At 43.6% G+C, this 26,182-nt stretch overlaps 1 protein-coding gene and 1 long non-coding RNA gene across 3 annotated transcripts in view; one reads left to right on the forward strand and one right to left on the reverse strand.

Moving 5' to 3' along the window:
• Positions 1-11,957, reverse strand: part of LOC110493884 (vesicle-associated membrane protein-associated protein B) — a 41,605-nt gene extending 29,648 nt beyond the window's left edge. Inside the window, exons 1-2 of one of the 2 annotated variants that reach the window (XM_021568444.3) lie at positions 11,630-11,957; positions 4,508-4,660 (exon numbers count right to left, since the gene is read on the reverse strand). In XM_021568444.3, coding sequence (XP_021424119.3) covers positions 4,508-4,660; positions 11,630-11,687 — 211 coding nt within the window. In that variant the 5' untranslated portion in view covers positions 11,688-11,957. Of the gene's footprint in view, positions 1-4,507; positions 4,661-8,227; positions 8,442-11,629 lie in introns of those variants that run through there. The other variant, XM_090205046.1, reaches the window with a different exon arrangement.
• LOC149975859 (uncharacterized) overlaps positions 1-26,182 on the forward strand; it is a 944,026-nt gene that overhangs the window by 885,197 nt on the left and 32,647 nt on the right. The window lies entirely within an intron of this gene.

The raw sequence follows: 26,182 nt of genomic DNA on the forward strand, positions 1-26,182 counted from the left end.
GTTGGAGGACGTCCTCAAGAAGTTGTCATAATTACTGTGTAAGTCTATGGAAGGGGGTGAGAACCATGACCCTCCTAGGTTTTGAATTTAAGTCAATGTACACAGAGGAGGACAGAAACGACATGGTGCTACCCTACAGAGTGCGGTTGAAGCTACTGTAGACCTTCATTGCAAACTGTGTTTTTGAATCAATTATTTGGTATAATATTATCTAAAAAGGATAGCTTTTTTAATGTTTCACTATTTTTATGAAATTCACTGAAGAGGATGGACCTCCCCTTCGTCCTCTAAGGAGCCTCCACTGATCTAAAGACCTGCATCACTATACTGAGAGTGTTGCAGTTTCTAAAAGGCCTTATTTGGAGCCTTTGTTCATATTTTTCAAGACCCACATACTGCACAAGGATGAGGAGGAAGTGATTCACTGTTTGGGGTAAGTTTATCAAAAACAACAGAAATCACAAGAAAGGTACATGGACCCTTCTATAACATGCAATTTACATCAAGCATTTAGATTTGGTTGTAAATATAAAATAAAAATAACTTCTCCTTTAAATACAGTGGGGCAAAAACGTATTTAGTCAGCCACCAATTGTGCAAGTTCTCCCACTTAAAAAGATGAGAGAGGCCTGTAATTTTCATCATAGGTACACTTCAACTATGACAGACAAAATGAGGACAAAAAATCCAGAAAATCACATTGTAGGTTTTTTTAATGAATTTATTTGCAAATAATGGTGGAAAATAAGTATTTGGTCAATAACAAAAGTTTTGTTATATACCCTTTGTTGGCAATGACAGAGGTCAAACGTTTTCTGTAAGTCTTCACAAGGTTTTCACACACTGTTGCTGGTATTTTGGCCCATTCCTCCATGCAGATCTCCTCTAGAGCAGTGATGTTTTGGGGCTGTTGCTGGGCAACACGGACTTTCAACTCCCTCCAAAGATTTTCTATGCAGTTGAGATCTGGAGACTAGCTTGGCCACTCCAGGACCTTGAAATGCTTCTAATGAAGCCACTCCTTCGTTGCCCGGGCAGTGTGTTTGGGATCATTGTCATGCTGAAAGACCCAGCCACGTTTCATCTTCAATGCCCTTGCTGATGGAAGGAGGTTTTCACTCAAAATCTCACGATACATGGCCCCATTCATTCTTTCCTTTACACGGATCAGTCATCCTGGTCCCTTTGCAGAAAAACAGCCCCAAAGCATGATGTTTCACCCCCATGCTTTACAGTAGGTATGGTGTTCTTTGGCTGCAACTCAGCATTCTTTGTCCTCCAAACACGATGAGTTGAGTTTCTACCAAAAAGTTATATTTTGGTTTCATCTGACCATATGACATTCTCCCAATCTTCTTCTGGATCATCCAAATGCTCTCTAGCAAACTTCAGACGGGCCTGGACACGTACTGGCTTAAGCAGGGGGACACGTCTGGCACTGCAGGATTTGAGTCCCTTGCGGCGTAGTGTGTTACTGATGGTAGGCTTTGTTACTTTAGTCCCAGCTCTCTGCAGGTCATTCACTAGGCCCCCCCCCGTGTGGTTCTGGGATTTTTGCTCACCGTTCTTGTGATCATTTTGACCCCACGGGGTGAGATCTTGCGTGGAGCCCCAGATCGAGGGAGATTATCAGTGGTCTTGTATGTCTTCCATTTCCTAATAATTGCTCCCACAGTTGATTTCTTCAAACCAAGCTGCTTACCTATTGCAGATTCAGTCTTCCCAGCCTGGTGCAGGTCTACAATTTTGTTTTTGGTGTCCTTTGACAGCTCTTTGGTCTTGGCCATAGTGGAGTTTGGAGTGTGACTGTTTGAGGTTGTGGACAGGTGTCTTTTATACTGATAACAAGTTCAAACAGGTGCCATTAATACAAGTAATGAGTGGAGGACAGAGGAGCCTCTTAAAGAAGAAGTTACAGGTCTGTGAGAGCCAGAAATCTTGCTTGTTTGTAGGTGACCAAATACTTATTTTCCACCATATTTTGCAAATAAATTAATAAAAAAATCCTACAATGTGATTTTCTGGAATTTTTTTTCTCATTTTGTCTGTCATAGTTGAAGTCTACCTATGATGACAATTACAGGCCTCTCATCTTTTTAAGTGGGAGAACTTGCACAATTGGTGGCTGACTAAATACTTTTTTGCCCCACTGTAATTCAGTAATTCCTCAAAAAAATTGCACTGTTTTTATCAACAGCAGAAGACTAGATAGATAACGGTGAACCGCAGCGAACATAAGGAGATTTTAATTTTTTATTTGCGCCAACAAAGAAAAAGGGAAATAATATTGTCAAAGTAATGGATTACTTAAATTGAAAAACTCAGGGATGCAAACTGGTGAGGGCCCAAAAAGGTGACACTTTTTATTTGCACTGAAACATGCAAAAACATCCCTGTTAGGGGGAAATGCAGGTTAACTTATTAAACAACAAAGAATATGATCTACATGATCAGTCTCTGTGTGTAAAATAAAAAGTGGTTACTGTGAACCTAACTAAAAATGTAAATATTGAGAAAAAAACAATACACTCATCATATTGCAGTTAGCCATGACAGCCTTTATAATAGAACACGTGTGCTATTATAAAAGGCTGTCTTAATTAAAGTAGAAAGTCGATCAAGTGCACAAGGCTACCTGTGTGCGAAAATAACGTTCACCGAGTAAAAAATAGTATATTCCCCCCTCACTCTCTCACACACACACTACAATGTGCCAGCAGAGCCGGATACCCTTTGTTGGCATAATTGATCTCTTTCAGGCAGAGAGTACACCTGGCATACCCCTTTTTATCCTTTCACCTCAATAGTGGCATCCAGCTTAAGCCAGGCCCAGCTCCAGCTACACTTGATCCCTGAATCCACTTGCAACACCTAATTTTCCCCTAATTCTCTCATTCTGAAAATGAACCACATACTGTAGAGGGAAACCATAAGTTCACAGATAGTAGTTAGTTTGTTAGCTAATTAACATTAACGTTAGCTCATTGATGTTGTAGCTAACGTTAGCTGTCTGCCTTTATTAGCCAGCTTACTTTCACACCATAAACTCAATTATTTTATCAGTTAAGTTGGCTAATATTGCTCAACATTTCTCTGGCTAGCGAATGGAGAATTCGATCCAGCTTGCAAGATACTTAATGCTTACAATACTTGTTCCACCACACTTTCTCCCTCACATCAAACTTTCCAAATGCCAGTTGTTTTTCGGTTACAGCTCATGAAGTACGCTTCATCACCTTCTCACCCCCGTCTCCGTGGCCAGGCTTCTCACCTACCTCTTCATTATCGTTCAGGGGACGCGCTGCTGCAACTGGGAAACTTCCTTTCCACTCTCTGCGGTCTTTCCAGAGCACACACTGATACTGTAACTAGAAAATTGGTTCTCTCTTCAGTCGCGTGCTGCATTCTGTTATGTAAATGATTGGCTGAGCCTTGGATACAGCCATTAGTGATCCAAAGCCCCCCCCCCCCACAAAAAAAACATTTTCTCACCGGGTCTACACAAATCACGTAGGTCACCAATTTTGGATTCAAAACAGCGAATTTCGCAGAAAGATTACTAGTTTCCCTGAAAACTAAAGCGTTAAATTACTCGTTAACACATAATTAGCTGAGTACTAACACGTTTCTTTGTAACCCCTTACTCCAATCACTGGTTACTAGTCTGTGCATAGTAGCCTAGGTTATATACTGCCGTGTGTGCTCACGTGTGGAATTGCGTCATTCTACAACTTGTTTATTTTTTTAATAGAATTAATCCGCTCAATTTTGCGAGTTGTTTGGCAAATGTAGGTGTTTTAGAAACCTTAGAATCTGCTCTTTCCTAAATCAAAACGTCTGATTTATGAACTGCATGAACCTCTGTAGGATGATTTGAAAAAGTTATGGTAAGCGCAGTTCCCTTTGTCAAATACACACCCTGCACAGTCTCTTCATTCACAAGACAATTGATAATATTGTCACATTTGACTACTGTCAATTTAATCTTCTCTTCAGCCTTCATCTTTTATTATAGGCCTATGTGTGAAATTATTTTTTATATAGTTTAGGTGTAGTTTTAATGGGCCATTGTCAGATGGCAGCCAACTGTCGGGTGAAAGGAGGGCAGGGAGAAAAAAATGTAATGTCCTCCTAAAACTCTGATATCAAGATTCTAACAACGATAGTGTGTTGAATAGACTTATTTAGGATAAGTCAAGGACAGGGGGGACATGACTTTAAAAATGGCAGAGTAATTTAAAAAAGTAATTCTAGTGTTAGACGCCTCACTCAAACACAAGGTAGGTTAGGAAGGACCTGACATATAGTACCTGCTAGTAACATCTAAATAGGGAATACATGGACAATGATTGTAAACCATAGCACTCATTCAGGCCTACAAACTCCCTGGCTTGGTAGGGTTGCACAATTCCTTCAACCAGGATTTATGCAAAACCTGGGAACTTTGGTTAAGTTTACGTAATTTTGCTACCGTACGTCCTGGTGAGATCAACATATACGTACGTACCTGAGACGTTGATTGAGGTGCCGGCGTCGATGACACCGCTATTTGGCCGGACACAGTACCGGCGCGGGGCTGTCGTCTTGACTTTGAAGCACACATTCCTGTCTGTGGGGTTGGAGAGCTTTAAGGTTGTGTTGACCACATCCGAGAAGGGACCTGTGGTGGGAGAAGAAGGTTTTATCAAATAAAAATAAAAACTTTACAGAGGTAGGCTTATACACTGACAGAGAAAATATTGGAGACTATCTTAAAAGGTAGATTCAGTAATAGCATTTTACAATTTTAAAACACAATAGAAATCTAACAAGACTGCCACTAGCGGATTTTACCAATATGGGCATGCCTCATTCTTTGCTTTGAGACAGTGAGGGGCAGTGAGGGGCACAAGGCTATCGCATTCTATAACATCTGGATTCATGGGTGGTAACGATGACAGAAAAATAAGAGTATGAAATTGCCACAAGCAGACAGACTACTGCATGTGAAAGATGCAAACTGTAGAGAAAACATGATGGGCTAATCAAATGAATAGGGTTACTGAATCAAGACATCAAAGGCATAAAAATGTGCTGGATCGCCATTGAGGAAGGGGGGAGTTTGAAGAGAGAAAGGGAAGTAACAATACAAAAATCATGATTAAAGCGATTCACATTACGCAATGGTAGAGGAACATATCTTAAGGACAACAAGTCTGAATACTAGTCTTTCAAAAAAAAAGAATAGCAGGCCTACTTTTGAGCTATAATGGCCTATGCTTTTCACTGGGGACATCAATGAACTGTGTTAATGACCCACATCCCGACAATGACGGCTTCAATGAAATGGCAGTAGTCCTAATCATCATCAAATTATTATCTGGGGCTAGGCTTCTTCTAATTCTCACTCTCTTGGAGGACCTGAGCCCTAGGACCATGCCTCAGGACTACCTGGCCTGAGGACTCCTTGCTGTCCCCAGTCCACCTGGCCGTGCTGCTACTCCAGTTTCAACTGTTCTGCCTGCGGCTATGGAACCCTGACCTGTTCACCAGACATGTTACCTGTCCCAGACCTGCTGTTTTCAACTCTCTAGAGACAGTAGGAGCGGTAGAGATACTCTGAATGATCGGCTATGAAAAGCCAACTGACATTTTCTCCTGAGGTGCTGACCTGTTGCACCCTCGACAACCACTGTGATTATTATTATTTGACCCTGTTCGTCATTTATGAACATCTTGGCCATGTTCTGTTATAATCTCCACCCAGCACAGCCAGAAGAGGACTGGCCACCCCTCATAGCCTGGTTCTTCTCTAGGTTTCTTCCTAAGGTCTGGCCTTTCTAGGGGGGTTTTCCTAGCCACCGTGCTTCGACACCTGCATTGCTTGTTGGCTGTTTGGGGTTTTAGGCTGGGTTTCTGTACATCACTTTGTGACATCAGCTGATGTAAGGGCTTTATAAATAAATTTGATTGATTCACACGTTTGAGGTGTATGGATCTTGACACATTAGGCCAGAAGCGCACACCAAATTGCAACCCCAGCCTTTTGTCATTGCCTGAATAATAATACAGTAACCTCACTATACTAACCTCACTAATATCAGTCAATAACAACCATTCTTGCTACTGTCAAAAACATTCAAAGAGAAAGCACAGACTGTGTCACGTCAAACACATCTCCCCTTGATTTTAATAAGTAGAGCAGCTGATGCTATTAAGGCCATGACTAGCCTAATTAGAAAGCAGTTTTCATGCCAACCACATCCTTGGGTCCTTTGTCTAGAGTTCCATTAATTCCTCGGCGGTAGCGAACAATGAACAATCAATATCCAAGTCCTCTTAAAAAATAAAAATAAATAAACAAGAGTAATACAAGAGCAGCTTTTTAACTTCAAGAAAGGATTAGCTATCAGTTGTATTATGACTAATAGCTCTCGTGCTACAGAACAATAAAACATGGACCTAGGCATACTAGGTTCAGTGGCATCTAAGAGAATGCCTAAGATCTTGTAGAGAAATAACATCAGTAGCATCTTGAACGAAGACACTGGTGCCACAGCGACAGAAATGTGGCCTTTTTAATTCATTAGGCCCATCAAAAATAAAAAGTTGCTTAAACCGTATAGTCTAAAACATGTAGCCTGGGCCCCTATCTTAAGAAAAGTCGGCTATGGAGGAGAATTAGGAAGGACGTAGCTGGTTGTAACGGTAACCCAGCCAGATGCAGTGAAAATAGATCAAATTAATTTGGTATATTGTAACATATTATTTCTTTATTTCATTTGGTCAAAACTATGTGGAATACTTTGAATCGCTGAGGAATCCAACTACCTTCAATTTGTTTCTAATAGTCTACAAATAGCCTAGACAAGGTAGGCTAATGGCTGTCCTTGAAGAACAAGAGGATGTTTGAGGCACCAGGGGCGTAGGAAGGAACACTACTAGCCTCAAGCCACTACATCCAACCAGATCCTTTCTTTACTTAGCCATCTCTGTCAAATCCCTCTGCACAGACAGACTTCAAGTTCACACCCAGCTTGATCAAGTACCTCACAGAGAACGCTAGCCTACAGGAATGCCAACACTAAGTCAAATCTGATTTCAAAATGATATTGCACCACCCGAGTTGTTTCACTGAAGAGTGACCTTCCATTGTAATTCCACGTGCCTGTTGTGGAATTGCTCAATATCAAACCACTTTTGTTTTACAACTCTGAATCATGATGGTTGCATTAAGGGGGTGAACTCACAAGCCAGACCACAAAATGATATCCTCAACAGAATGACTCAGGTCAGCTACACTTTTGTTTCTGTGAAACCAGTTTGATAGGAAGCAAAAGCCTTCGGAAAGCACTTGGCCATATGACATTGAGCAACATACAGCTGTACAGGATTTAACTCCTCAACTGGATTTACAAACTAGCCTTAAAACATTCCACAGGACCTCAGAGTACACTTTGCACTAAAAGGAAGAACATGAGAGATTCGAGGGATGATAAATTATCAGGGTCTGAAAGACTCCATTTCAGGCTACCAAAATAAAACACACCTGCCTTCTAGCTGGTATAGAGGAGGAAGGCCTTGCATTTGAGGGAAAGATGGATGCATTGTGAATGGAAATGTGGAAGTGAGCTGCCTCAGTCAGAATTAGCACATACACTAAGATTCTAGATAAAGTTCCACACCACAAATGTCCACAGCAACTGACACTTCCCTTTGCACACTGAGTCAAGACAGAGGTGAAATTCAGAACCTCACAATTGGTGAAACATTGCTTTCAATTAAACAACTCATTCAGCTAACTCCTGTGTAGTTGATCTACAACTTCCTGAAAGTGCCTTGGGATACTTTCCAACTGGCAGAAAAACTGGCAGCGACAAAAATAGAGTTCTGAAGGATATATATTTGATGCTGCCATGTTGTCTGAAGGGTGTGTTTTAAGAGAGAGCAAGACTGTTTGGTACCTTGAATGTGCAGTTCCAAATTTACATTTTTACAGATTAAGTTGATTTACACTACCGGGCAAATAATTTAGAACACCTACTCATTCAAGGGTTTTTCTTTATTTTTTACTATTTTAGAATAATAGTGAAGACATAAAAACTATGAAATAACACATATGGAATCATGCAGCAACCAAAAAAGTGTGAAATCAAAACATATTTTATATTTGACATTTTTCAAATAGCCACCCTTTGCGTTGATGGCAGCTTTGCAACACTCTTGGCATTCTCTCAACCAACTTCACCTGGAATGCTTTTCCAACAGTCTTGAAGGTGTTCCCACATATGCTGAGCACTTGTTGGCTGCTTTTCCTTCACTCTGCGGTCTGACTCATCCCAAACCATCTGAATTTGGTTGAGGTCTGGGTATTGTGGAGACCAGGCCATCTGGTGCAGCACTCCATCACTCTCCTTCTTGGTCAAATAGCCCTTACACAGCCTGGAGGTGTGTTGGGTCACTGTCCTGTTGAAAAACAAATAGTCCCACTAAGCGCAAACCAGATGGGATGTCGTATCGCTGCAGAATGCTGTGGTAGCCATGCTGGTTAAGTGTGCCTTGAATTCTAAATAAATCACAGACATTGTCACCAGAAGAGTACCCCCACACCATAACAAATCCATGCTTTACGGTGGGAAATACACATGCAGAGATCATCCGTACACCCACACCGCGTCTCACAAAGACATGGCGGCCGGAACCAAAAATCTCAAATTTGGACTCCAGACCAAAGGACACATTTCCACTGGTCTAATGTCCATCGCTCGTGATTTTGGCCCAAGCAAGTCTCTTCTTATCATTGGTGTCCTTTAGTGGTTTCTTTGCAGCAATTCGACCATGAAAGCCTTATTCACACAGTCTCCTCTGAACAGTTGATGTTGAGATGTGTCTGTAACTTGAACTTCATGGAGCATTAATTTGAGCTGCAATTTCTGAGGCTGGTAACTCTAATGAACTCTGGTAACTCTAATGAATACCCTCTGCTGCAGAGGTAACTCTGGGTCTTCCATTCATGTGGCAGTCCTCATGAGAGCCAGTTTCATCATAGCGCTTCATGGTTTTTGCGACTGCACTTGAAGAAACTTCTTGACATTTTCCGTATTGACTGACCTTCATGTCTTAAAGTAATGATGGACTGTTGTTTATCTTTGCTTATTTGAACTGTTCTTGAAATAATATGGACTTGGTCTTTTACCCAACAGAGATATTGTCTGTATACCACCCATACCTTGTCACAACACAACTGATTGGCTCAAACACATTAAGAAGGAAAGAAATTCCACAAATAAACTTAAGGCACACCTGTTAATTGAAATGCATTCCAGGTGACTACCTCATGAAGCTGGTTGAGAGAATGCCAAGAGTGTGCAAAGCTATCATCAAGGCAAAGAGTGGCTATTTGAAGAATCTCAAATATAAAATATATTTTGATTTGCTTAACACTTGTTTGGTTACTACATGATTCCATATGTGTTATATCATAGTTTTGATGTCTTCACTATTATTCTACAATGTAGAAAATAGTAAAAATAAAGAAAAACCCTTGAATGAGTAGGTGTTCTAAAACTTTTGACCGGTAGTGTTTAAAGATGCTCTAGCTCATTGGTGAACACTTGAGCCCAAAAGGACCACAGCAGAATTTGTTGTCACCAAAGGCCTACCTTTCAATGGGCAATCCTAGCCTAAGATGCTAGGTGATTTGATTCTCTGTCCAGTCAAACTTTAATGAATCACAATCAATTAAGTGTTACAGCGCAATGGAAACTGACATGCTTATAAATATGCCATGTGTGGAGCATTTCATAAAAATAAACTGTGTGTAGGCCTAATATAGTTTACCTTAATACAGATCTATCACAAATAAATTGTAAATTCCCCCTTCCATCTGCTCACTCGAATGTCCCGCTCCAGTTACAGCCATGGCCACTGCGCTGTCACTACTTTACCAATGTACTGTACGTCAGTGAATTATGAAGTCTTCAAGACTGGAATTGAGCTCATCCGACTCTGGGTAAGTAGAACGGCTGCCTTCACTGCCAAAATCTTGTAATGTGGTTGTTATCAGCTGTGTGTGCAGGGCAGGAAACTGTCTCGTGAGTGCTGAGCAGCAGCCAAACAGAGCAGTATCTATGGGTAACATTACTCACATGCAGAGCAGGGGACAGACAGACGAGCAGGGGACAGACAGACGAGCAGCTAATGGAGGAAGATATTTCTGATTTCTGCATGTAAAAATGAGCAAGGGACGGGAGTGATTTTTATCAGGATGGGACAGGAAAGTTCCTGGATTATAGAACTGTTGCGAGATCAGGATAGTACGGGAAAATTTGACAAGACGGAAATGGATTTTCACTCCCATGTCAACCTCCATCTCAGACTACTCACCCCACTAGGCTATACATAGAAAATCACTACTAGTAGGCCTAATCAAAAATGTATAAATGAAAAGCTTAGTTCAGGTGTGTTGTAATGTTCTCGAAATATGGCCATAATTTAAAGGAAATATATTGGAAATCATTTCTTAGGCCCTGGGTTCCAAAACTTTTTAATGTAGAGGACCCCTAAATAACAAAAATAATAACAACAGGCTTATAGGAGAGGCCTATGATTGTGCATTGCCTGACAGAAGTCTTGACTTTCTTGTGATTTAAATATTGGTATGAGTAAAACAAAAATTATGTCACTTGCAATGAGCCAAGACAAATAAAGAGCCTACCCACACAACAAGCAGGGCAGTTATAGCAATGGATTATATTGGCTTGACATGTCTACCAAGGCCGTGGGGCATCTCAAAATGTCTGTAGAAAGGCACTAATACAACAGGTACAGATGAAAGGCTATTTATTATTTTGGATCTCAAAAATGACCTAAAATTAATTAGTGATAATGCTTCAGGAAACATACAGAAGCTCTTACTCAGTGGGTCAATAAATTCATATGTACCTGGACACATTGTAATTCTTAGGATGCTCAGTACAAACTGTCCATATAGCACCCTGAGCCATATTGTGCTCCTTACCACACCTGGTCACCGATGAGAAAAACCTCCAGATATAAATGGTATTTCATGCCTAGTTCCACCTGAAAGCTGGCAAGCCATTAGAATGACAGCTAGCGAATGAACAAGTTAGCTACTCGCTAGCTAGGACACAAACTACTGTTAGCGTGCTATCATTATGCTTGAAAGTAGGGGCAATCATCTGGCATTCATTGCTAGCTTGCTAGCTCAAAGGGCTACCTACACTGACATAATGTTGTCAGTCAAGCACGATAATAAAACGACTGACTGGCCTACTGGAACGCTATTCCACAATGCACGTGAAACATAATGCACCAACGTTAGCTAAGTAGTTAAAATACTAGGTCAACTAGACATTATTAATAGCGCCAAAGACCTGTCAGGGCGCTGCAGTTACAACGTTAGTTAGCTTTTTTTTCCAGCAGGCCTGCCTGGTCAAGGTAACGTAAACTGGCTAAAACGTTGGCTAGCTAGGGAACGCAGGTCAATGTTAATTCGAAATGATTATCCTCCTTAATTCACTATTAAGATTTTACAAATGAAGGGAATGATGTGCCCCCCCTCATTACGCTGGGCCTGTTACTACCTCCCCCCTCCCTTCAGAGTTGGGCCCTCCCCTCAGTCTCTTACCTCGGAATTTCAGTTCGTGCTGTGGCTCCAAGAGCAGGACCTGATCTTGCCTGGCCATGTCCCAGCGGTTCCAAGGGGGTAGCTCAATGTAAATGGTTTCCGTAGATTACTCTGTTATGGTGATGTTAACTAGTGTTATGTTTAGAGTTAGTATTATGCTAATTAGTTATGCCTATCCAGTCCCCCGGTCACCGCAATTAGACAGGGTGCTACTAGCGGCTGTTGTGATGATGATGATGATGATGATGATGATGCAGCAGGAAGGGAGTGAGAGTGAGAGAGGCTTCGTGCGACGTCACTGACCCTGCATAGCCACTCAATTGTAATGGCGTCTTTTTGTAGGCACTAACTCCTTCATGGTACGTTTGTCAAAGCCTATGGGAAAATTAATGGGTTATTTGGAGGGGTTTTGGGATAAACGCCAAAAATGATGGTCTGTGGTAAACACAAGCTTAAGAGATCTAATACGTTTTGTTCTATGAGATAAACTTCATCAACTAATGTCACTTTTTGTGAATTTTGAAGCATTTGTGTAATCAAAATTCTATATAGCTCGCAAGCTTGTAGTCCTAAAAACGGAAATGAGGTAAGGCTACCTCTGGTTCGTTCAGCCGTTCCTATGGGGAAAATGAATAATGAATGGGGAAAGAATAGGGTTTAGGACGCCGAAAAGAAGGTCTGAGGTTAACACAGGCTTAGGAGATCTTATATGTTTTGTTCTACGAGATAATATCAGTTAACATGACCTTTATGAATTATGAAGCCTTTATTGTGCTTCTTTTGATTACATTAATGCTTAAAAATTCACAAAAAGTGACGTTAGCTGATGAAGATGATCTCATAGAACAAAACCTATAAGATTTCCTAAGCCTGTGTTTACCACAGACCTTATTTTCTTAGTTTATCCAAAAACTCCATTAATTTCCACAGGCTTCGTCCAAAGAACCATGGCAGAGTTAGTGCTAACAAAAATACACCATTACTATTGCTCTCTATGAGGAGTGAAGCGGGGATGCGAGGAGTACAGGCAGAGACAGTACTGTAGGTAAGTACAGGCAGTACAAGTTTAGAAACTCTGTGGTACAAGCGAGAGGGAGTATTCTTCTCCTTTAAATTTATTGGCGGATCGCATCCAACTAAGGTGTATACACCGCCACCTACTGTATTTATACAAAAAGGGGAGGGGAATAGGATGGGGATAAGGGAAGAAAAATATTCCTATCGAATAACCCTACACCCATTAAAACCTCACCACTTTTCCACTACTTGGCCCTATCTGATCCTACACCAGGCCGGCAGCCTGGGAGGATGGGATACTATCGTTCAACACACTCTTCTGCAGTAAAATCTCGTACACCCAAGAACTTCTCTGCAGCTGCCACCACAAAATCTATTTTCTGTGATTCCATTCCATTTCTGCGGTACAGTTGATAATCATGGCTATGAACGCTAAGAACACAGTCTTACTGAAACACGTTATTCCTATCCCTCTCTATTGGCCTCGGCCTACTCACAGGGAGCCTCTTAAGATCCCTCGCTCTGGACCCATCTTCCTCTACTACTCTCTTCACTGCCTCAGCATACGACACCTTCTGTACTACTCTGATCCTGGCAACCGGCTCAAACTGCCTTTCTCTCACTGGACACTCCAGCACATGGGTAATCCTACAGTTAACACATACAGCTTTTTCTTCTCACATATAGGAATCTCCCTTCTACACACTGATGCTTGTCACATATGGATAGGTGCACTGACAATGTGTTGTTTTTACAGGGTCAGCCATAGTAGTAGTTTCTATTCCGCAACAAAGCCTCCTTCACTCACGCCGCCAAACTTACCCTAGTAAAACTGACTATCCTAACGATCCTCGACTTCGGCGATGTCATCTACAAAATAGCTTCCAATACTCTACTCAAATCAAATCAAATCAAATTTTATTTGTCACATACACACATGGTTAGCAGATGTTAATGCGAGTGTAGTGAAATGCTTGTGCTTCTAGTTCCGACAATGCAGTAATAACCAACAAGTAATCTAACTAACAATTCCAAAACTACTGTCTTATACACAGTGTAAGGGGATAAAGAATATGTACATAAAGATATATGGATGAGTGATGGTACAGAGCAGCATAGGCAAGATACAGTAGATGGTATCGAGTACAGTATATACATATGAGATGAGTATGTAAATAAAGTGGCATAGTTAAAGTGGCTAGTGATATATGTATTACATAAGGATGCAGTAGATGAAATAGAGTACAGTATATACGTATACATATGAGATGAATAATGTAGGGTATGTAAACATTATATTAGGTAGCATTGTTTAAAGTGGCTAGTGATATATTTTACATAATATCCCATCAATTCCCATTATTAAAGTGGCTGGAGTTGAGTCAGTGTGTTGGCAGCAGCCACTCAGTGTTAGTGATGGTTGTTTAACAGTCTGATGGCCTTGAGATAGAAGCTGTTTTTCAGTCTCTCGGTCCCAGCTTTGATGCACCTGTACTGACCTCGCCTTCTGGATGATAGCGGGGTGAACAGGCAGTGGCTCGGGTGGTTGTTGTCCTTGATGATCTTTATGGCCTTCCTGTGACATCGGGTGGTGTAGGTGTCCTGGAGGGCAGGTAGTTTGCCCCCGGTGATGCGTTGTGCAGACCTCACTACCCTCTGGAGAGCCTTACGGTTGTGGGCGGAGCAGTTGCCGTACCAGGCGGTGATACAGCCCGCCAGGATGCTCTCGATTGTGCATCTGTAGAAGTTTGTGAGTGCTTTTGGTGACAAGCCGAATTTTATCAGCCTCCTGAGGTTGAAGAGGCGCTGCTGCGCCTTCTTCACGATGCTGTCTGTGTGAGTGGACCAATTCAGTTTGTCTGTGATGTGTATGCCGAGGAACTTAAAACTTACTACCCTCTCCACTACTGTTCCATCGATGTGGATAGGGGGGTGTTCCCTCTGCTGTTTCCTGAAGTCCACAATCATCTCCTTAGTTTTGTTGACGTTGAGTGTGAGGTTATTTTCCTGACACCACACTCCGAGGGCCCTCACCTCCTCCCTGTAGGCCGTCTCGTCGTTGTTGGTAATCAAGCCTACCACTGTTGTGTCGTCCGCAAACTTGATGATTGAGTTGGAGGCGTGCGTGGCCACGCAGTCGTGGGTGAACAGGGAGTACAGGAGAGGGCTCAGAACGCACCCTTGTGGGGCCCCAGTGTTGAGGATCAGCGGGGTGGAGATGTTGTTGCCTACCCTCACCACCTGGGGGCGGCCCGTCAGGAAGTCCAGTACCCAGTTGCACAGGGCGGGGTCGAGACCCAGGGTCTCGAGCTTGATGACGAGCTTGGAGGGTACTATGGTGTTGAATGCCGAGCTGTAGTCGATGAACAGCATTCTCACATAGGTATTCCTCTTGTCCAGATGGGTTAGGGCAGTGTGCAGTGTGGTTGAGATTGCATCGTCTGTGGACCTATTTGGGCGGTAAGCAAATTGGAGTGGGTCTAGGATGTCAGGTAGGGTGGAGGTGATATGGTCCTTGACTAGTCTCTCAAAGCACTTCATGATGACGGAAGTGAGTGCTACGGGGCGGTAGTCGTTTAGCTCAGTTACCTTAGCTTTCTTGGGAACAGGAACAATGGTGGCCCTCTTGAAGCATGTGGGAACAGCAGACAGGTATAGGGATTGATTGAATATGTCCGTAAACACACCGGCCAGCTGGTCTGCGCATGCTCTGAGGGCGCGGCTGGGGATGCCGTCTGGGCCTGCAGCCTTGCGAGGGTTAACACGTTTAAATGTTTTACTCACCTCGGCTGCAGTGAAGGAGAGTCCGCATGTTTTCGTTGCAGGCCGTGTCAGTGGCACTGTATTGTCCTCAAAGCGGGCAAAAAAGTTATTTAGTCTGCCATCAATCCACGGTTTCTGGTTAGGGAACGTTTTAATCGTTGCTATGGGAACGACATCTTTATCCCACGTTCTAATGAACTCGCACACCGAATCAGCGTATTCGTCAATGTTGTTATCTGACGCAATACGAAACATATCCCAGTCCACGTGATGGAAGCAGTCTTGGAGTGTGGAATCAGCTTGATCAGACCAGCTTTGGACAGACCTCAGCATGGGAGCTTCTTGTTTTAGTTTCTGTCTGTAGGCAGGGATCAGCAAAATGGAGTCATGGTCAGCTTTTCCAAAAGGAGGGCGGGGCAGGGCCTTATATGCGTATATGCGTCGCGGAAGTTAGAATAACAATGATCCAAGGTTTTTCCAGCCCTGGTTGCGCAATCGATATGCTGATACAATTTAGGGAGTCTTGTTTTCAGACTAGCCTTGTTAAAATCCCCAGCTATAATGAATGCAGCCTCAGGATGTATGGATTCCAGTTTGCAAAGAGTCAAATAAAGTTTGTTCAGAGCCATCGATGTGTCTGCTTGGGGGGGAATATATACGGCTGTGATTATAATCGAAGAGAATTCTCTTGGTAGATAATGCGGTCAACATTTGATTGTGAGGAATTCTAAATCAGGTGAACAGAAGGATTTGAGTTCCTGTATGTTTCTGTGATCACACCACGTCTCGTTAGCCATAAGGCATACGCCCCCGCCCCTCTTCTTACCAGAAAGATGTTTGTTTCTGTCGGCGCGATGCATGGAGAAACCCGCTGGCTGCACCGCCTCCGATAGTGTCTCTCCAGTGAGCCATGTTTCCGTGAAGCAAAGAACGTTACAGTCTCTGATGTCCCTCTGGAATGCTACCCTTGCTCGGATTTCATCAACCTTGTTGTCAAGAGACTGGACATTGGCGAGAAGAATGCTAGGGAGTGGTGCACGATGTGCCCGTCTCCGGAGTCTGACCAGAAGACCGCCTCGTTTCCCTCTTTTACGGAGTCGTTTTTTTGGGTCGCCGGCTGGGATCCATTCCGTTGTCCTGGTTGAAAGGCAGAACACAGAATCCGCTTCGCGAAAATCATATTCTTGGTTGTACTGATGGTGAGTTGACGCTGATCTTATATTCAGTAGTTCTTCTCGACTGTATGTAATGAAACCTAAGATGACCTGCTCAGCAAACTGGATGCAGTTTATCACAGTGCCATCCGTTTTGTTACTAAAGCACCTTATACCACCCACCACTGCGACCTGTATGCTCTAGTCGGCTGGCCCTCGCTACATATTCGTCGCCAGACCCACTGGCTCCAGGTCATCTACAAGTCCATGCTAGGTAAAGCTCCGCCTTATCTCAGTTCACTGGTCACGATGGCAACACCCACCCGTAGCACACGCTCCACCAGGTGTATCTCACTGATCATCCCTAAAGCCAACACCTCATTTGGCCAGCTTTCGTTCCAGTTCTCTGCTGCCTGTGACTGGAACGAATTGCAAAAATCGCTGAAGTTGGAGACTTTTATCTCCCTCACCAACTTCAAACATCTGCTATCTGAGCAGCTAACCGATCGCTGCAGCTGTACATAGTCAATCGGTAAATAGCCCACCCAATTTACCTACCTCATCCCCATACTGTTTATATTTATTTACTTTTCTGCTCTTTTGCACACCAGTATCTCTCACCTGTACATGACCATCTGATCATTTATCACTCCAGTGTTAATCTGCAAAATTGTAATTATTCGCCTACCTCCTCATGCCTTTTGCACACAATGTATATAGACTCTTTTTTTCCTCTACTGTGTTATTGACTTGTTAATTGTTTACTCCATGTGTAACTCTGTGTTGTCTGTTCACATTGCTATGCTTTATCTTGGCCAGGTCGCAGTTGTAAATGAGAACTTGTTCTCAACTAGCCTACCTGGTTAAATAAAGGTGAAAAAAAAAATGATGTGTCTGTATGTCAGTAGGTGTGTCTGTAAACCATATCTGCAAATGTGGGAAGAGTCACAGTCCCAATACACAGCTTTGTGGTGCACCTATTTAGGTATCCCCTAAACAATTGTCACTTCATGTAGTGAATTCATAACATGCATGTAACACAGGATTACTTGAAATAACAAAAATGACTAGCCCTCAGCACTATTCAAACTGCAGTGTGGAACCATCTCCCAGTGATACACATACCTGAAGTGTATATATATAGCCAGAGGGCTGGCTGTCACTGGAGCAAGAGGACCTATTACTTAACACTGTCACTATCTCCCTGAAGCACATAGGCACACACACCCTCCAAGGTATACTACATGACCTAAAGTATGTGGACACCTGCTTGTCGAACATCTCATTCTCAAATTGGTCCCCCCTTTGGTGCTATAATAGCCTCCACTCTTCTGGGAAGGCTTTCCATTAGTGATGTCGGGCACTGATGTTGGGCGATTAGGCCTGGATCGCAGTAGGCATTCCAATTCATCCCAAAGGTGTTGGATGGATTTGAGGTCAGAAATCTGTGCAGGCCAATCAAGTAATTCCACACCGATCTCGACAAACCATTTCTGTATGGACCTCACTTTGGGCACAGGGGCATTGTCATGCTGAAACAGGAAAGGGCCTTCCCCAAACTGTTGCCACAAAGTTGGAAGCACAGAATCATCTAAAATGTCATTGTATGCTGTAGCGTGAAGATTTCCTTTCACTGGAACTAAGGGGCCGAGCCCAAACCATTCCCCAGACCATTATTCCTCCTCCACCGAACTTTAAATTTGGCATAATGCATTTGGGCAGGTAGCATTCTCCTGGCATCCGACAAACCCAGATTAGTCTGTCGGACTGCCAGATGGTGAAACGTGATTCATCACACCATAGAACCCGTTTCCACTGCTCCAGAGTCCAATGGCGGCGAGGGCTAGTAATTTTAGTTATTTCAAGTAAACCTATGTTACATGCATGTTATGAATTCACTGCATGAAGTGACAATTGTTTACCCCACTCCAACCATGCTTGGCATTGCGCATGGTGATCTTAGGCTTGTGTGCGGCTGCTTGGCCATGGAAACCCATTTCATAAAGCTTCAGACGAACAGATCTTGTCCTGACATTGCTTCCAGAGGCAGTTTGAAACTCGGTAGAGTGTTGCAACTGAGGACAGACAATTTTTATGCTCTTCAGCACTCGGCGGTCCCGTTGTGTCAGCTTGTGTGGCCTATCACTTTGCTAGCTGCTGTTGATCCCAGACGTTTCCACTTCACAATAACAGCACTTATAGTTGACCGGGGCAGCTCTAGCAGGGCAGAAATTTGACGAACTGACTCGTTGGAAAGATGGCATCCTATGATGGTGCAACATTGAAAGTCACTGAGCTCTTCAGTAAGGCCATTCTACTGTCAATGTTTGTCTATGGAGATTGCATGACTGTGTGCTCGATTTTATACACCTGTCAGCAACAGGTATGGTTGAAATAGCTGAATCCACTGATTTGAAGGGGTGTCCTCATACTTTTGTATATATAGTGTAGCTCTGGTGTAGCGTATATATATATATATATATATATATATAGTGTAGCTCTGGTTATTAGTAAACCCGTTTAGACATTTAGCAACACACTGCTAACACATGTTTTCAGGCTTTTATTTATATTTACAATCATTATGAGAAGTATGAAAGCTAAATATGGCAAAATACTAGTGGAATTATTTATACTGAACAAAAATATAATTGCAACAGGCAAACATTTCAAAGACTTTACTGAGTTACAATTCATATAAGGAAATCAATAATTGAGACAAATTAATACAACAGGTACAGTGAAATGCTTACCTACAAGCCCTTAACCAACAATGCAGTTTTAAGAAGTGTTAAGAAAGTATTTACTAAAATAAACTGAAATAAAAATAATAATAATCAGTCAGTTTTCTCTGCGGTAGCTGTCAAGAAGCCATTTGGACCTAGACTTGAAACTCCGGTACCTCTTGCTGTGCGGTAGCAGAGGGAACAGTCTATGACTAGGGTTGCTGGAGTTTTTGCCTATTTTTAAGGCCTTCCTCTGACACTGCCTGGTATAGAGGTGCTGGATGGCAGGAAGCTTGGCCCCAGTGATGTACTGGCCCATGCAGCTGTAGAACTTAAGGATCTGAGGACCCATGCCAAATCGTTTCAGTCTCCTGAGGGGGAATAGGCGTTGTCGTGCCCTCTTCATGACTGTCTTGGTGTGTTTGAACCATAATAGTTTTTTGGTGATGTGGACACCAAGGAACTTGAAACTCTCAACCTGCTCCACTACAGCCCTGTCGATGAGAACGGGGTGTGCTCGATGGAGAGGTTGTTATCCTGGCACCACACTGCCAGGTCTCTGACCTCCTCCCTATAGGATGTCTCATCGTTGTCGGTGATCAGGCCTACCATTGTTGTGTCATCCGCAAACTTAATGATGGTGTTGGAATCGTGCTTGGCCATGCAATCATGGGTGAACATGGAATACAGGAGGGGACTGAGCACGCACCCCTGAGGGGCCCCGTGTTGAGGATCAGCATGGCATATGTGTTGTTACCTATCCTTACCACCTGGGGGTGGCCCATCAGGAAGTCCATGATCCAGTTGCGGAGGGAAATGTTTAGTTCCAATGCTGAGCTGTAGTCATTGAATAGCATTCTCAGGTAGGTGTTCCTTTTGTCCAGGTGGGAAAGGGCAGTGTGTGGAGTGCAATAGATTGCATCATCTGTGGATCTGTTTGGGCGGTATGCAAATTGGAGTGGGTCTAATGTTTCTGGGATAATGGTGTTAATGTGAGCCAAGACCAGCCTTTCAAAGCACTTCATGGCTACAGATGTGTGTGCTATGGGTCGGTAGTCATTTAGGCAGGTTACCTTGGTGTTCTTGGGCACAGGGACTATGGTGGTCTGCTTGAAACATGTTGGTATTACAGACTCGGTCTTGGACAGGTTGAAAATGTCAGTGAAGTAATTTGTCTGGCCCTGCAGCCATGTGAATGTTGACCTGTTTAAAGCTCTTACTCACATCGGGCTACAGAGAAGCATGCTCTCATGCATGCTTCAGTGTTGCTTGCCTCGAAACGAGCAGAAGTAATTTAGCTCATCTGGTAGGCTTGTGTCACTGGGCAGCTCGCGGCTGTGCTTCCTTTTGTAGTCTGTAATAGTTTGCAAGCCCTGCCACATCCGACGAGCATCGGAGCCAGCGTAGTACGATTCAATCTTAGTCCTGTATTGACGCTTTTTCTGTTTGATGGTTCGTCGGAGGGCATAGCGTCATTTCTTATAAGTGTCCGGGTTAGAGTCCCACTCCTTGAAAGCGGCAGCTCTACCCTTTAGCTCAGTGTGGATGTTGTCTGTAATCCATGGCTTCTGGTTAGGGTATGTACGTACGGTTACTGTGGGGACGACATCACACATGCACTTATTGATGAAGCCAGTGACTGATGGGGTGTACTCCTCAATGTCAAAGGAAGAATCCCAGAACATATTCCAGTCTATGCTAGAAAAACAGTCCTGCAGCTTAGCATCTGTGTCATCTGACCACTTCCTTATTGCTTTAACATTTGCTTGTAAGCAGGAATCAGGAGGATAGAGTTATGGTCAGATTTGCAAAATAGACGGTGAGGGAGAGCTTTGTACATGTCTCTGTGTGTGGAGTAAAGCTGTTCTAGAGTTTTTTTCCCCTCTGGTTGCACATGTAACATGCTGGTAGAAATGAGGTAAAACAGATTTAAGTTTTCCTGCATTAAAGTCCCCGGCCACAAGGAACACCGCCTCTGGATGAGCATTTTCTTGTTTGCTTATGGCCTTAAATAACTTGTTGAGTGCCGTCTTAGTGTCAGCATCGGTTTGTGGTGGAAATAGACAGCTACGGAAAATATAGATGAAAACTCTCTCGGTAAATAGTGTGGTCTACAGCTTATCATGAGATACTCTCCCTCAGCAGATACTCTACCTCAGGCGAAACCTAGCGACTTCCTTAATATTAGATTTCGTGCACCAGCTGTTATTTACAAATATACACAGACCGCCACCCCTTGTCTTACCGGAGGCAGTTGTTCTATCTTGCCGATGGACCGAAAACCCAGCCAGCTGTATGTTATCCATGTCGTCAATCAGCCACGACTCGGTGAAACATAAGATATTCGTTTTTAATGTTCCGTTGTTAGGATAGTCTTGATCGGAGCTCATTCATTTTATTATCCAATGATTGCATGTTGGTTATAGGATTGATGGTAAAGGCGGATTACTCACTCGCCGTCAGATACTTACAAGGCACCCCGACCTAAGTCCTCGATTTCTCTGTCTCTTCTTCATACGAAAGACAGGGATTTGGGCCTTGTCAGGTGTCTGAAGTAAATACTTTGTGTCCGACTCATTAAAGAAAAAATCTTCATCCAGTACGAGGTGAGTAATCCCTGATATCCAGAAACATTATGTACAAAATAAGTTACTAATAACGTGAAAAAACACACACGATAGCACAATTGGTTAGGAGCCTGTAAAACGGCAGACATCTCCTCCGGCGCCATTCAAATGTCCCAAATCCCTAATTAGGCCCTAATGTATGGATTTCACATGACTGGGAATACAGATATGCCTCTGCAGGTCACAGATACCTTAAAAGAAAATGGGCCTCACAATGGGCTTCAGGATCTCATCACAGTATCTCCGTGCATTCAAAATGCCATCGATAAAATGCAATTGTGTTCGTTGTCTGTAGGTTATGCCTGTCTGTGGTTGTGAGGCCGTTGGAAGTGGCTTATAGTAGAGAAATTAACATTCAATTCTCTGGCAACAGCTCTGGTGGACATTTCTGCAGTCAGCATGCCAATTTCATGCTCCCTCAAAAGTTGAGACAGCTGTTGCATTGTGTTGTGTGACAAAACTGCACATTTTAGAGTGTTTTTTTATTGTCCCCAGCACAAGATGTACCTGTGTAATGATCATGCTGTTTAATTAGCTTCTTGTTATGCCATACCTGTCAGGTGGATGGATTATCTTGGCAAAGGAGAAATACTCACTAACAGGGATGTAAAGAAATTGTGAACAAAATTTGAGAGAAATAAGCTTTTTGTGTGTATGGAACATTTCTGGGATCTTTTATTTCAGCTCACAAAAAAACACTTTACATGTTGCGTTTATATATTGGTTCAGTGTACATGCGTTTGTCTATCTATGCCAGGTCTAGCATCTCAGACAATGTACAATTAATTATATTCAATCTTACAGGCTAAATAGTAATTGCTTTTTGTGCAATGTCCTGTCCATGTTTTGTGGTATCTACATTGAAAAACAGACCATTTAAACATAGATTTGGCAGCAACACAAGACTTTGTATTTATCCAAAACATAATTCATGTGAGACTGGGGGTCTTTCTATGATACCCCCTAAACACTATAATGCCTCATATAACATGCCAAATGCAGTAACTTTATCTTATCACATACCAGACATAATCAGTACAATTTAGACATTGCATTGTTATTTATGTATTACAAATACCCACTTTGTGAGCAATGAAATAGTGATATGATGTGCTATTAAAATGACTTTTTAAATGGCACCGAGTAGCTGCACCACCATCTACAACAGAGTGCAAAATAAAAAGCTATACTGTAAAATAATTACTGCTGGAATGCAAAGGCAGCATGTGATGCAATGGCGTTACAAAAACAATTAATTAAGTTTGATTCACTCAAACAGTGTAAGATGTATTGGGACTTGTCTGGTTAGTATTTTTCAGATATGTTTTCTTCAGAAAAATGGCAATTAGTCCACTTTTATATATATATATATTTTTTTTAACTAAGCAAGTCAGTTAAGAACAAATTCTTATTTACAATGACGGCCTAGGAACAGTGGGTTAACTGCCTTGTTAAGGGGCAGAACAGATTTTTACCTTATCAGCTCGGGGATTCAATCTAGCAAACTTTTGGTTTCTGGCCCAACGCTCTAACCACTAGGCTACCAGGAACAATATACCTGAAAGGGGATAGGGTTCGGTGCACAAATCAATACAAATACTTGATCTGAAAGTGCAGTTGTAGAAGTACCAGAGCTATAATAAATTTCCCTTTAAAAAAATGCCTTGTCCTTGCGAAATACGATATAATTTCAAGTGGAAATCATTGAGGAACACTTTAAAATGCCACAAAATCATTAACATTGAAGTTTTAAAGGCCTTTTGAAGAATCGATGATCAGAAATCAACACATCACACCTAAATGTAACATCTCCTTGATCCCTAGGAATTATTGTTTGTCACATTTGAGTAACCCTTGCCATAAAGACTAACTTTGTTACGGTGCGTGAATGAGGACCCAAAAGCGAATCAACTTAAACAGAGCTTCTTTAATTACCACACACAGGTAGGCTCAGATGGACCGGCAGATTCCGACAGGACAGGACAAGGTTACAGCAAACATGACGACAGTCTGGTTCAGGCATGAATGACACAAACAAACAAACAAGAATCCGACAAGGACAGGAGCAGAAACAGAGACAGATATAGGGACCTAATCAGAGGGAAAAAGGGAACAGGTGGGGAACGGGGTGAATGGGTAATTAGGAGGAGACAAGGCACAGCTGGGGAAAAGAGGGGGAGAAAAGGTAACATAACAACGACCAGCAGAGGGAGACAGGGTGAAGGGAAAGGACAGAGACAAGACAACATGACAGTACCCCCCCACTCACCGAGCGCCTCCTGGCGCACTCGAGGAGGAAGCCTGGCGGCAACGGAGGAAATCATCGATCAGCGCACGGTCCAGCACGTCCCGAGAGGGAACCCAACTCCTCTCCTCAGGACCGTACCCCTCCCAATCTACTAGGTACTGATGACCACGGCCCCGAGGACGCATGTCCAAAATCCTACGGACCCTGTAGATGGGTGCGCCCTCGACAAGGATGGGGGGGGGGGGGGGAAGACGAGCGGGGGCGCGAAGAACGGGCTTGACACAGGAGACATGGAAGACCGGGTGGACGCGACGAAGATATCGCGGCAGAAGAAGTCGCACTGCGACAGGGTTAATGATTTGAGAGATACGGAATGGACCAATGAACCGCGGGGTCAACTTGCGAGAAGCCGTCTTAAGGGGAAGGTTCTGAGTGGAGAGCCAAACTCTCTGACCGCGACAATATCTAGGGCTCTTCGTTCTACGCTTATTAGCAGCTCTCACAGTCTGCGCCCTATAACGGCAAAGTGCAGACCTGACCCTCTTCCAGGTGCGCTCGCAACGTTGGACAAAAGCCTGAGCGGAGGGGACGCTGGACTCGGCGAACTGAGATGAGAACAACGGAGGCTGGTACCCGAGGCTACTCTGAAAAGGAGATAGCCCGGTCGCAGACGAAGGAAGCGAGTTGTGGGCGTATTCTGCCCAGGGGAGCTGTTCTGACCAAGACGCAGGGTTGCGAAAAGAAAGACTGCGTAAGATGCGACCAATAGTCTGATTGGCCCGTTCTGCTTGACCGTTAGACTGGGGGTGAAAGCCGGAAGAGAGACTGACGGAAGCCCCAATCAAACGGCAAAACTCCCTCCAAAATTGAGACGTGAATTGCGGACCTCTGTCCGAAACGACGTCTGACGGAAGGCCATGAATTCTGAAAACATTCTCGATGATGATTTGTGCCGTCTCTTTAGCAGAAGGAAGCTTAGCAAGGGGAATGAAATGAGCCGCCTTAGAGAACCTATCGACAACCGTAAGAATAACAGTCTTCCCCGCTGACGAAGGCAGTCCGGTGACAAAATCTAAGGCGATGTGAGACCACGGTCGAGAGGGAATAGGAAGCGGCCTGAGACGGCCGGCAGGAGGAGAGTTACCGGACTTAGTCTGCGCGCAGACCGAACAAGCAGCCACGAAACGACGCGTGTCATGCTCCCGGGTGGGCCACCAGAAACGCTGGCGAATGGAAGCAAGCGTACCCCGAACGCCAGGGTGACCGGCTAACTTGGCAGAGTGAGCCCACTGAAGAACGGCCAGACGAGTAGGAACGGGAACGAAAAGAAGGTTCCTAGGACAAGCGCGCGGCGACGGAGTTTGAGTGAGTGCTTGCTTTACCTGCCTCTCAATTCCCCAGACAGTCAACCCGACAACACGCCCCTCAGGGAGAATCCCCTCGGGGTCAGTGGAGGCTACTGAAGAACTGAAGAGACGAGACAAAGCATCAGGCTTGGTGTTCTTAGAGCCCGGACGATAAGAAATCACGAACTCGAAACGAGCGAAAAACAGCGCCCAACGCGCCTGACGCGCATTAAGTCGTTTGGCAGAACGGATGTACTCAAGGTTCCTATGGTCAGTCCAAACGACAAAAGGAACGGTCGCCCCCTCCAACCACTGTCGCCATTCGCCTAGGGCTAACCGGATGGCGAGCAGTTCGCGGTTACCCACATCATAGTTACGTTCCGACGGCGACAGGCGATGAGAAAAATACGCGCATGGGTGGACCTTGTCGTCAGAGAGGGAGCGCTGAGAAAGGATGGCTCCCACTCCCACCTCTGACGCGTCAACCTCGACAACGAACTGTCTAGAGACGTCAGGTGTAACAAGGATAGGAGCGGATGTAAAACGATTCTTGAGGAGATCAAAAGCTCCCTGGGCGGAAACGGACCACTTAAAGCACGTCTTGACAGAAGTAAGGGCTGTGAGAGGAGCTGCCACCTGACCGAAATTACGAATGAAACGACGATAGAAGTT

The sequence above is a fragment of the Oncorhynchus mykiss genome, chromosome 17 (assembly GCF_057628025.1).
Source record: "Oncorhynchus mykiss isolate SJ-2025 chromosome 17, ASM5762802v1, whole genome shotgun sequence".
NCBI classification, from domain to species: Eukaryota; Metazoa; Chordata; class Actinopteri; order Salmoniformes; family Salmonidae; genus Oncorhynchus; species Oncorhynchus mykiss.